The sequence below is a fragment of the Magnolia sinica genome, chromosome 15, assembly GCF_029962835.1.
Source record: "Magnolia sinica isolate HGM2019 chromosome 15, MsV1, whole genome shotgun sequence".
In the NCBI taxonomy this organism is placed as follows: Eukaryota; Viridiplantae; Streptophyta; class Magnoliopsida; order Magnoliales; family Magnoliaceae; genus Magnolia; species Magnolia sinica.
In genome coordinates, this window is record NC_080587.1 from 16,398,247 (window position 1) to 16,411,998 (window position 13,752).

General features: G+C 37.7%; 1 protein-coding gene across 6 annotated transcripts in view; it reads right to left on the reverse strand.

Annotated features, from left to right (window-relative positions):
• Nucleotides 1-13,752, reverse strand: part of LOC131228025 (protein ALWAYS EARLY 2-like) — a 78,755-nt gene that overhangs the window by 38,081 nt on the left and 26,922 nt on the right. For 5 of the 6 annotated variants that reach the window (XM_058223844.1, XM_058223848.1, XM_058223843.1 and 2 more), the window contains 5 exons: nt 5,478-5,719; nt 5,019-5,388; nt 1,446-1,535; nt 441-703; nt 230-292 (listed from right to left, as the gene is read on the reverse strand). In XM_058223844.1, coding sequence (XP_058079827.1) covers nt 230-292; nt 441-703; nt 1,446-1,535; nt 5,019-5,388; nt 5,478-5,719 — 1,028 coding nt within the window. The remainder of the gene's footprint in view (nt 1-229; nt 293-440; nt 704-1,445; nt 1,536-5,018; nt 5,389-5,477; nt 5,720-13,752) is intronic. The other variant, XM_058223846.1, reaches the window with a different exon arrangement.

A 13,752-nucleotide genomic window follows, 5' to 3' on the forward strand; every position in this document is an offset into this window, starting at 1 on the left:
CGAAGATGTGTGTGTGTGTGTGTGTGTGTGTGTGGAGTAAAACAATTATTACACAAAATATGATTCCCGCGTATGGGTAGTAAATCTTGCAAAGATCAAATTTGTATATCATTCTGCCAAGCAAAGGTATAAAATCTCTTCTCACTGAGAGCAACATCATTTATGCCTCCCAATAAAAAACATAACAAAAAGTAAATGTTAAAAGTTCAAGGAGAAAATATTTTCATACCCCAGTCCTCTGCGATTCCTTCAGGTGAGAATCACTATTAACCTCAGCTTCTGGGATCTGTAACTGATAAAATTTACAAATTAAATATTGGCAAGGTAAGCTCATCCTATACGCTGAGTGACACAAACAAGAATCTCATTAATTTTCATGTAGGGGAGAGAATATTAGGAAGTTTACATTAGAAATATCATTTAGAGTTATCAAATCTTACAGCTGCTGCTAAGGACTTCCTTTTTCTTTTCTGCATTTTATTAGCAGGCTCGTAAGCTCCTTGCTTTCCTTCAGAAAGAGTGCTAACACGAAGAGATGAATCCTTTTCTTGTTTTTTAAGAGCACTGATGTTACCCTCAGCAAACTTTTTTTCCTTCTTCCGGGAGACTTTTGGTTTATTTCTTTCATGTTTTGCAGACATAGCTTCAGGTGCACTAGACTTCTCAACTTTTCTTTTTTCTTCTGTGTCCCGGACAGATGACTCTAGAGTTACCCAAAAAAAAAAAAAAACAAAGAGAGAGAGAGAGAGAAGAAAAAATGATTAGGTCAATCAAAAAATTAGACTTAGTGGCTAATAATATGTAAAATTTTAAGACAAGGAAAGCACCACTGAATGAAATTTCTTGTAAGAAAAAACTGATTTTCCCCATTCTATTCAAACCTTTTGAGGTTTTGGAAGGAGATTTAATATGTAAAAGTTTAAGACAAGGAAAGCACTACTGAATGAAAATTCTTGTAAGCAAAAACTGATTTTCGCCATTCTATTCAAACCTTGTGAAGTTTTGGAAGGAGATTTTATGAAGACAAATTATCCTCACTGGAATCCTTAAAAAGATGCACATTGACAGAGTGGGCCATGATTCATCCTAAGTTCAAGAGAGAAATCCGTCTGTGGGCCTTTTGTTCTAGGGAGAAAGATCCATATTTAGTGTTAAGCTTTGTATGAGTGGGAGGGTTTATCCGTATCTCAGATGATTTCTCATCATCTCCTTGTTTATGCTTCTGTTTTTGTTTCCTTAATTGTAATAAAATTCGGTTGCCATTCAAACAAACAAAAGGAAAAAAAAAAAAAACAAGAATCACTTGGGGAAGGGCTGATACAGAAAGCACTTTAAGAAGCATAAATTAGATCCGTGTTACGACATCAATTCCTGCAACACATACTACCCTTAGGCTCTCTCCTTTCACTCCTCACTTAATCATGAAAGAAGGACAAAACACGTACCAGAATCGATAGCAGAGTCTGGCACCAGGATATTTAAAGATAGGTCTGCCAAAGTTTGTAAGGCATCTAAGGCTGAATTTTCATCTACAGGTAGATAAAATAGAAGTAATAAGAATGGGTTATCAACATGAACAAATCACAAGATTTAGAAAATTAAGAAAACAGACAATATGTTGAAATTTGCTGAAGTATGGTATTAGCATCAATCAAATTATTATAGAATACTTTCCATTAACAAAATAAAAAACAATGTGTAATAACTTAACCCAGCAGAAAGAATATATTATCATGATTTATGATAGAAAAAGTGGAGAATGATACAACCTTTAAAGTATGACAGAGAGAGAGAGAGAGAGAGAGAGAGAGAGAGAGACAGAATTAGCATTAATAAATCCCACAAATATTTTTGAATGACGAAAGTATAATCAAAGTTGGTATTAAAAAAAGTCAAAACAATTAGCATTAGATTAAGATTTTCCAAGGAAAAGGATTAAAAATAAATCAACAGGGCTGGATACGCCACCCCTATTACCAATTTAATTGAATTATTTCAAATTTTCTAACTTAGCCGTTGTTTTTTCATGATCTGATCATTCAAGATCAACTAGCAACAATTGTTCACCGCTCTCTAACCCGTGTCATTTCTCACAACACTTGCTGCAACTGATATCATGCTGTGATTCAAGATGTTTCAAGACTCTCTAATCGCATTGCATGACATTGGATCTCATAGGGACATCTGTAGATATCGTTGATTCCATGTATTAGAGAAGAAAATGGAAGAAATTGGGGAAGAAACAATAAGAGAGATTTGTAGGACCTGCTGGATGCCGATGGGCCATGGGGCTCACTATTGATTCTTATGAGCTGTAGGCCATTGGACATTCAGTCCACCTGTGGTTGGTCATGCATGTGACACCCGCTGGTCACTCTAGTTAGGCCAGTGGGGCTAGGTGGACATTCTGGCAACAAATACGGCACCTGCTAGATGCTCTGATAATGCCTATGGGGCTCGCTCGACGCTCTATTCATGTATGTGGGGCACGCCGGTCATTCTATGCACATCATTGGGCGCTGACAAACACATCTGTGAGGCCCACTGGTCCTACTAGTCATGTTGTGGGTCCTGATGAACATGCTGGTCATGCAGGTGTGACCAAAGTGTCCAGCAGGCCCCAATATCCTTGAGTAGAGTAACGATTGAGCCTCCACACCCACAGTCTTGACTAAAGCATCCAGCAGGCCCCATATTTGTATGTGACTTGAGTGTTCAGCAGGCCCCCAAAGTGCATAGGCATATGTAGTGGGTCCCACAGATCACTAGTGCATCCATCAAGTCCCACAAAGTCACCATTGCTCTTCCCCATTTTCTTCTTGTTAGAGAAGAATTTCTTTCTTTTTTAGGTTTGATTATGTTAGCCCTTGTTCCAAGCTGGGATTTTCAGCCCTTGTTCCAAGCTGGGATTTTCATTAAGATGCTACAGCTTAAGGGGGAGTGTTGAAAGGTTGATAACTGAATAAAGCCCATTGGGCAGGCTCATAGGCCTCATTCACATTTTTACTATTATAAATAATAGTAGAGGGTTGGGGTTTCAATACACCCTAAGCATCTCACGTTCTTGATATCTCTCTCCACTCTCTCCCATTATTTCTCTCTTCCATTGTTCTTCTTCTTCTAATCGTAGCTTTTCATAAGCCCTCGGGATTAGCGCAATGTAGCCATTTAACATGGTATCAGAGCCTAAGTGCTCCTAGGGTTTCTTCTTCTCCTCCTTCTTCTAGGGTTTTTTCTTCTTCTATTTTCTTCTTTTCCCTTCAAATTTTTTATTCTTCTTCAATTCTATTTTTGAAGATTTTTTTTGAAAGACTTTCTAATTTTTGTGTTGCATTGGCTAAAGTTTACTGAATTTTTTCTGTTAAGAAGATTTTTGTTTTGCCTTGACCAGGGTTTGCTGGATTTTTTCCGTTGAAGCATATTTATGTTGCCTTAGCTAGGTTTACTGGATTTTTCTTGTTGAAGCTGATTTTTGTGTTACTTTAGATAGTGTTTGCTGATTTTTTCTATTAGAGAAGATTTTTTGATATCTTTTGTGTTTCCCTTCCTAATCATCGGTGGTTCCCTTCTTTACCTTCATTTTTTTTATTCTTCTTTCTTTCCTTCTTCCTCTTAACTCTATTGAGTTTTATTCTTCTAATCTTTCTCAACAAGTGGTGTTTCCCTTCCTTTCCTTCCTAATCTTATTTTCTTTCTTTCTAATTTTATTTCCTCTTTCCCTCTTTCCTTCCCTACACAACAATTACAGCTCTTATTAAACATTCTTCCTTCACCCTTCATCTTCTTTTTCATTATTTTTCTGTTTTGAAAGTCGCATGGCCTCTTCCTCACTGACTTGTTGTGATTCATGAGAACGGGTGGCTTGCGGCTGGATTTTTTTTAGGATTTTGCAAAATGTGTTGCCGGATCCGAAGCCTCTTTAATATGCAGTTGAAGCTCTTGTTAAGTTTTCTATTGTCCGGTTGAAGATGTTGATGAAATTCTTATTTTATTCCTTTTTTGAAGAATTTTTCTAAGAGATTTGTTGTTTTTTGCTAAATGGTTGAAGGTATTCCTGGACGTCTAGGTTAGAGGTATTTGACTGGTTTGTCTCTTGTTATGTGATGTGTGCTCGCCTTTTCTCCAGCACCTCCTTTGATGACTTAGCAGCTTCTTCATTTCAAGCTCTCCTCGCCAAGATGTGTAATGTGACTAGTATTTATACTAGGTAGTTGGTTAGGACCAATTTATGTACCGGATAGTTGGTTCGGCCTTCTTTGCACTAGGTGGTTATCCCATCCTTGGTTTAGACTTATGATTGTCCTGGGCTTGTTTACTATGACTAGTTGGCTCATTTTCGTTGTTTATATTTGACAATTGGTCCATTCTTATTAATTATGGATAGTTGTCCAGACTTATGATTGTGTTGGGAAGTTGGCCCAGCCGTGGTTGAGCTGGATTGTTGATCCAGACACGTTGTTTATATTGGACAGTTGATCCATTCTTATTTGTTCAGGATAGTTGTTCGGACTTAGACTTATGATTGTGTTGGGCAGTTGGCCCAGCCTTGGTTGAGCTGAATAGTTTTCCAAACTTGTTTGTACCGGATGGTTGTTCTGGTGGCTCATATCACTGAAGTTGCAGAAGTACCTACTCGCCTGAAAGCATTGGTGGCCTCATTGCCTCCACTTAGCCCTTGTTCTAAATTCTCTTAGTATAAGATATACTCAATCATGAATAAAGAAAGAAAAAGACATATCACAATAAGATAGGAAGAAGGCTTTGTAAGTGGGGAAAGAAAAAGATAATAGCTACAATTCTAGTATAGCACATATGAACCTTTATAAGCTCCAAAATCAAAGGAAAAGGCAATCAATGCTTCTTGGTGAAAAATTGTAGGAGATGTATTAAAGGAAAAGATAAGCTAAATTAATAACAATGTATTGCCTCCCAAAAATAAAAACATCATAAATGTGTATGGACTATGGAGATAGAAAAATGTCCCAAAAAAAAACAAGTGAGTTGAAACATGCCTCCAGAGAACAACTGCCTGCTTCTCTTCCTAGGACCCTGAGGAGAGGACCGTGGCACTTTCCTATCTGTAACCTCTGTTTCGACTTCATCCTTGACAGCCCTCAAAGCAAGCCCTTCTTCAGTGCCGCTACAAGCTTCCTTTACGTCACCAAAATGATTGTTTTCAATCCCTTGAACTTTTGGTTTCTTTCCTTGAAACCTTTTAGGCTTCCGTTGAATTTCCATGACCCCAGCACCTTCTCTGTCCATTAGACAACTAGTGTCCTTCACCAAATCTCCACTTACAGTTTCCCTACTTTCTGGACTACCTTCGTACCAGTTTTCATCAATTGCACTACCAATAACCTTAGAACTGGACATCTCTGATTCAACACACTAAATTTTTATGGGAAATATATCAATCAATACATTCTTAAAAGATGTTATTTAATAAACCAACAGAATACTAGAAGATAGATAATTACCTTCCTTTCACCCATAATATCCGTTCGTCTACTTGGTGTTCGAGAAACCTGAGGTGAGCCTACTCTTTGTGAGGCTTCCGCCAATGCTAACGCTGCCACATGGGCAACCTCCTCATCAGCAGCATCTACCTTTGATTTCAGATCTTTATCAGGTGAAGTAATCTTTGACCTCTCATCTTTACCATATAGATATGAAACAGGGAAGCGGGGAGTCCTTTTCCCAACAGCACGAGGTCGGCTACCTGCAACGGGTTTAAAATGATATCACGTATAACCTCAGAAAGATAAATGAATCTTAAACGTAATCATACCTCTAACACAAACATATCACCGAAATAAAGATGAAAGCAATTTCAATGAACATGAATCGTTGAACGGTGTCAATTACATTGGATCAATTAAATCAATTCACAAAGACACATCACTGGCAAATAAACTCTACAGCAAGTGGTTTGCGCCAAGCAACATCTTATCAAGTGTTGGCAAAAAGATCTAACACATGTCGATCCATCTAGGCAATCAATGCAATTCATCTGGTCAGCTCCACCATAATAACACACATTGGAAACTCCCAGCCATCAAGTCAGTAGCATGGTGTGCCATAAAGGCCATTACGGGGCCGTAAAGGCCGTTATGTAAAGGCAACAGTGGCATCTGTTACACATTATGGGGTCGTAATGGTTGTAACAGCCGTTATGGAAAAAATGACCTGTAAGTGTTGTTAACAGCCTATTACGCCTCCTGTAAAGGCCGTAATAGCCTTGTAATGGTCTGCTATGGCTATGGGGCAAATACTAATTTTTCAATTTTTTCCCAACATTATGGGGCAAATACAAGTTTTTTAGGTTTTTCTTTCAATAATAAAAAAAAGGAGATCGTAATAGTCGTTACAACCCATATCGTAAAGGTAACGGTGGTGGCCGTTATGGCCACCATTACCGTTAAGGAATACCTTGGTCAGTAGACTCTGCTCATTAAATGTGGATGGTGACCATTCTTACATTACAGGTGGCTCTGGTCAGGCCAGGCCTGAGCTTCAAATTTTGTCAAACCCATCATCTCATCATGGTTCAAGCACAAGCCTAGGTTTTGGGCCCAATCATAGTAAATGGGTCAAGCTTGGGATGACCCTAAGCCAATCTAAACCCTACCCATTACCACCACTATGTAAATGTTAAAGATAATAAGGTATTTCAATCATATATTATAAACATTAATATATAGAAAATTTTCGGAAAATAAATATTAATAACAACAAATCTGAAAAAAAAAAAAAAAAAAAATCATATTTACAAAGCATCTGAAAATAAAAGACAATAATAACTAAACATACATAAAATAGTATTCTACGAGGACCATGTCCAAGTATTATAAATAGGGATGGGCACATGTCAACACAACACAGTGCCCAAAAAAAAGGGGGGGTGTTACTCTTGTTACATAGGAATTCCAACTAGACGATAAATTGGTCAAATGACTTTGATTATATTATCAATCAATCTTATTTATGATGATTTTCTCTTCTTGTTTTTTTTTTTTTTTTTTGAAAGGGAACTCTATGAGGGACTGAACCATGATGTTAATGGTTGTTGTTTAGGGTCTGTTTGGATTCAGTGAAATGGTGGGAAAGGAAAGAGGGTTTCTCAAGAAACCCACTTTCCGTTATTTGTAACACTAAAATCATAGGAAAGAATGGGAAATTCAATTTCTCATTAATGAGGACATCCGAGAACCATACCAGAGGAGGGCTGAGCCAGTCTCCTTATGGTTAGACGGCCATTACATGGGGCCCACTTGACCCAATTAACATTCCTAGCCACTTTGAAGACCTCACGTGCATGTTCATGCATCTTTAAAGACCCTACACTTGGAAGATGCACGTGGGCTGCATGTAGGAGCTTGATGGACACATCAGACCGTTGGATTGGGTGGACACGATGATCGGACCGTTGGATCATTATCATCGGACATCTTGATCGTGGACTCCCATGGGCCACGAAATAGTTTAGTTGTTTAGATTGTTTACATGCTTCGTTATTTTTTATATACCTTATATTTGTGTTGAGATTAGGGAATTAAGAACAACTTTAATTTATTAAGCGTCTTTATGTTGAGAATCTTATCTAAGAGCTTCTTTGTGTAAAATGTCTTTTCTAAAACTATAAAAGAGAGGTGGGTATGTGAAGCCCTAATGCCATTATTTTGAAAAATAAAAACTGTGTTTTCTCTTCTTCATGTGATTTGAAGAATACTCTATGTGATTTGGAGATTAGGTGTGGTGTGATTCAATTCCTCATTTAACGGAGGTACGAAGCTTCCATCTATCATCTTCCTTCTCTCTTCCTTTCTATCCAAAAGGGATATCCCTACATCACCACCCTTTCATTATCCATCAAGGTATTTTTTTTTTTCAAAGTTCTTCGATTCTCCCATCCCAGATCTTCATATTCTTCTAAACATAACTTTCCCATACTCATCAGCAATCCAAACCCTAAAAGAACTAAGCCCATCCAACCTAGCCACACGTGTGACCGTACGACTACACATTGGCCCTTTTGGTTTCCCATTGCCCTAGAATTAAAACCCTCTTCTCTATTGTCCCAAACCCTACTATAAACCTAGAAATCTCTAACTTTCCTATTTTCCCAAACTACCAAACCCTAACATCTCCCATTCTTCAATTCACCCTATATCCTTACACCCCTTCTACCCAAAACCCTAATTCTCGTATCCTAACCTCTAAACCCTTTAACCCCTTCATCCACTTTGATCCCATAAACCCTAAATCCTAGATTTCCCTAATTTCCCTAACCCTAATTTTATCCCAGGTAGTATTAGGTCTTTTACTTTGAAATAGGCTTTACCCTATGTTAATTGGATGTCCCTACATCCATTAGATCCTAGTTTCCTTTATTTAATGATCGTGTGCTACGATGTTGGTAACCTAGGCTAGGATTATGCATGATATTCTTATGGTTTACTTAATATCAGTGATCATAATGGCAGACTTTATGTTCTTTTGTTGATTACATTAATTTTCCTACTTGATCTCACATAATACTTGATTCATGCATTGGTCCTGCATCAGTCATGCAGCTAATTTTCCTTCAATTTTGCCTTTTTATTTTCTCACCTAAAGCCCTGAGAATTTACATTTCCTTTCCTACGATTTCTCATAGTCAATTAGGTGCAACCCGCCTCACCCAAGATGGTGCAACCCTTACCATGGGCCTCCCCTGGTGTATGCAGTGTTTTAAATATCGACGATATCGGCCGATATATCCCATGATATATCTTTTCTCCCACTTGTGCAATACGAAACACATAGGTAGTGGGATACATCCCACATGTTCAATACAGTGAGCATTTTTTTTAAAATCCTTTTTTTCTATAAAGCATATTAAATCAGTGTCAAATTGTTACAAATCCATGATTTTTCATGTTTTGCATGAAAATCATGAATTGGGAGCTTCGATTTCAAGATTTGGAGGAGAATGACTAACTTGTGGAAAATTGAAAAAAAAATAAAAAAATTCCCAATTTCTCGTAAATTGGTTGCAATCTTTGTGTCCAAACATAAAATCAAACATGCATGTAACTTGATCTAGTGATTCTTCTTTTGCTTTTGAATGTATTGCTTGTGCTTTCACACGTCTTCTTACATTTATAAATTATATGAATACACTTTGAATATACTTGCATCAATTCAGTTAGACAGTACATAGATTAGGATCCCATACAAAGAAAACCTATTATATGCACTTATTTTTTATAATACTTTGGATTGTAAGTGTGTATTGATGTATTTTTTAACAATCGCTGAAGTTTCATTGAAAAATTCGACAAATTCCCAATGTTTCCCAATGTTTCCAATAACAGAGATACATTACGCGATACGACCGATATATCCCATGCGATAACCGATACGTATCCATATCCCAAGGGTGCAATACATAACGCGATACCGACATTTCGAACACTGGGTGTATGTATCCTATATCCATGTTGTCCATCCATTTTTCCAAATCATTCTAGTGCACAAACCCAAAAATGAAGCAAATCCAAATCTCAGGTGGACCATACTATCAGAAACAATGGTGATGGAACGCCCCACGATTGAAAAACTTCCTAGGCCCCACTAATGTTTTTGTAATGTTTATTTTCCATCTAAATTGTTGATAAGGTCACACAATCTTAGATGAAGATATAAAAAATATCACCATGATCCAAAACTTTTATGGCCCACAGGAAGTTTTTAATGATCATTCACCATTGTTTCCTATGTTATGGTCCACTTGAGATTTGGATTTGTTTCATGTTTGGGATCATGCCCTAAAATGATCTGAAAAAACAGATGGATAGTGTGGATACAAAATAACATCAAGGTGGGCCCTAGAGTAAATGTTGCACCATCTTGGGTAAGGTTGTTACTATAGTTAATCCACTCCTTGTTTTCTAGGAATTGGATTTGTGAGTGACTCCTCCCTACGCAAGTGGTGCAGGTTGGAGCTAGAAAAGCTCTGTGGACCATTATGATGTATGTGTTTTATACATGCCATTCATCCATTTTTCCAGCACATTTAAGGGCACGAGCCCAAAAATGAGGTAGATCCAAATCTCAAGTGGACCACACCATAGTAAATAGTGGTGATTGAATACTCGCCATTAAAAACTTCTATGGGGCCATGAAAGCTTGGATCAAGCTGATATTTGTGTTTTCCCTCTGTAAAGGTCTGTGTGACCCAATCAACAGGTTGGAAGGCAACTAAACATTAAGGTAGGCCCTAGAAAGTTTTTAATTGTGGGCGTTCAACCACCATTGTTTCCCATAGTAAGGTCCACCTCAGATTTTGATATGCTTCATTTTTTGCTAATGCCCTAAAATGAGAGGGCAAAATGGATGGATGGCGTGGATAAAACACATACAACATAGCTGAGCCCACAGATATTTTTCAGTGCCAAGGTGGAACTGGAAGGATCACTACCATATCCCACTTAAATAGGGAGCAGCTTAGGTGATGCTCCGGCCTCACCCAAGACGGTGCATCCCTTACCATGGGGCCCTCCTTGATGTATGTATTCTACATCCACACTATCCATCTGTTTTCCCATGTCATTTTAGGGCGTGTGCACAAAAATGAAGCACATCCAAATCTCAGGTGGACCATGCTATGGGAGAATCTTGAGTGCCCCATCATTAAAACTTTCCTAGGTCCTAGTAATGTTTTGGTAATGTTTATTTGTCATCCTTGACAAGGTCAAATAAACCCGGATGAAGGAAAGAAACAAATATCAACTTGATCCAAAACTTTTATGGCGCACAATAAGTTTTTAATGGTCATTCACCACTATTTCCTATGGTATGGTCCACCTGAGATTTGGATTTGTTTCATTTTTGCCCTCATGCCTTAAAATGATCTAGAAAAATGGATGGATGGTGTGGATATAGAATACATACATTAAGGTGGCCCCCATAGTAATCTTGAGTGAGGACATGGCTGTTATTCGTTAAATGAGTTTCGCATAGCCCCACCATGTTCTCTATGTCAAATATACTCCGTACATCAATATCATCCCACCATGTTCTCTATCTCAAATCCACTCCGTACATCAGGATCGTCCCTCAATGTTAGGCACTGGGACAAAAAATTAGCCCGATGGATAGGCCTGGTCATGAGCCGAGTCAACTTGAGAAACTCGATCGACTCGACTCGAAAAAACTCACCTCGACTCAGTACGACGAGTTGAGTTGAGTCGAGTCGAGTCACACTAAGGAGCTCGAGTCAGAAAACAAGTCGAGTTCGAGCACCAAGTCACTCGATTCGACTCAGGCTCGACTAGACTCATTCTCATATAAAAGGGGTTGAAAAAAACCCTAATACAACAACTGTAGGACCAGACGGTTGCTTGCCCTTCTGCCTCCCTTTCCTCTTCTTCTCATTCTCCTTCCCAAATCCAAGGACCGGATCCCTTATTATGTTTACCATGGTGTGCCAAAACGATTACGTATCGGCCGTAACGGTCGATACGTAATGGTAACGGTGGGAACCGTTACGCGTTTCGGGGTCGTATCGGCCGTTACCCGATTTTGTACCCGTAAGGCCCATATCGGCCGAATAACAGTAACTCATTTTTTTCATTTTAAGCTCTATTTTTGCTGTTTTTTTGAAACATCTTGCTTTCAAACTATTTCTCACTCCTTCTACTACTAATTTTGACCAACCTTAGCTAGGTATTTGAGATAAAAACACATTATATTACGGATTTTCTTGAATCAAAGCTCGTTGGGCCATTTTTCAGAAATTCATCAAAAATAAGTATTTATACTTTTTTTTTTTAAATGTTTTGTTGTTTTAATCATGCCATATGATGTGTTAATCATAGTAGAACATGTTAATGTGCATTTTATAGATTTGGGGTGCCATTTAATAATTTTTTTATATTTTTTTCTATTTACACATGAATTTTGGCCCCTTTTTGTAAAATTCGAAAAATCAATTTTTAATAGTTGTTTTGTTATTTTAATCATGTCATTTGATGTGTTAATCATAGTAGAATATGTTAATGTGCATTTTACAAATTTGGGGTGCCATTTTATATTTTTTTCTATTTACGCATTTATTTTGACCCTTTTTTTGAAAATTCGAAAAATCATTTTTTAATGATTCTTTTGTTGTTTTAATGATGTCATATGATGTGTTAATCATAGTAGAACATGTTAATGTGCATTTTACAGATTTGGGGTGCCATTTTATATTTTTTTAATATTTTTTTCTATGTACGCATTTATTTCGGCCCTTTTTTTGAAAATTTGAAAAATCATTTTTTAATGATTCTTTTGTTGTTTTAATGATGACATATGATGTGTTAATCATAGCAAGGTGTCCCAAAACGGTTACGTATCGGCCGTAACGACCGATACGTAACGGTAACGGTGGTACCCATTACGCAATACAGGGCCGTATCGGCCGAGTCCCGTTTTTGTACACGTAACAGCTGTTACGGCGTAACGGCCGTTACTGACCCGTAACGGCTGTTATGAGCCTTAGAAAAATAAAATAAATAAAATAAAATAAAAAACCTTTCCTTTTTCCTTTCTTTTCCTCTTCTTCTTCTCTTTCTTCTTCTTCTTCTTCCTCTTCTCGGCCTGCTACGGCCCTGCTGCAGCTGCGGCTGCGGCCCTGCTGCGACTGCGGCCGCGGCCTCCTCCTTCTTCTTCTCTCTCTCTCCCTCTCTCTCTCTCTCTCTCTGTTCTTTCCCTCTTTCCCCCATTTTTCTTCTCTTCTTTCCCTCTTTTTTCTTTTCGGTTTCCCTCTCCTTTTCTTTTTTCTTTTTTTGCAGGCGTAAGCCGCTGTAGGTACGTGTCACGCTGAGACGAGCACTGACACTCCTCGAGCTCCGAGTTGTACAAACAGTTCAAAGGAGATCAAAGTTTTATGGGCTCCACAATGATGTATTTATTATATCTACACCGTTCATCTATTTTTAAATATTATTTTAGAGCATTACCTAAAAAATGAATCGTATCCAAAGATCGTCTGGACCACAACAAAAATAGCAGCGGAGATGATGATTTTCACCGTTAAACAATTCGTAGGCCCACCGTAACATTTATTTTCCATCCACTCTGTTCATAAGGTCAAAAAGACCTGAATGAAGAGGAAAAACAAATTTCATATTGATCTAAAAGTTCTGTGATCCCAAAAAAGTTTTCAATGGTAGACGTTCAATCCCCCACTGCTTTTTGCGGTGTGGTCCACTTGATAATTAGATCTGTATTATTTTTCATGTCAAGCCTTAAGATGATCTCGTCAAATGAATGGACGGTTTAGATATAACACATTCATCATGGGTGGGGCCCAAAAAACTTTGACATGTGTGCTACACTTCACAATTCGAGTCCCGCCTAATTTGGGCCCTTAAAAAATTGTACTAAAGATATATATTAACTTAAAATTTATCAATTAAATTATAAACTGCAATTGCTAACTCACAATGCCAAAATCAAATTATTTGAATAGTTTTAATTGTTATTTTGTGTACTCTTATTTTTTAAAATAGGGCCTTTTGATTTTTTTCATGATTCACTATCCAATAAATGTCCACTAATACATAAGTGGGATAATGACAATAAATTGCATGAATTTGAGGCTAATTTGGGGCATAGATTGGTCCTCCAAGTCAGCCCGAAATTGGCAACGCCATCTACCTGAATTTAATCTCATTTTTTTAAAGAACTACTGGGAGAAAGATATTAAATTGTTAAGTATATAAA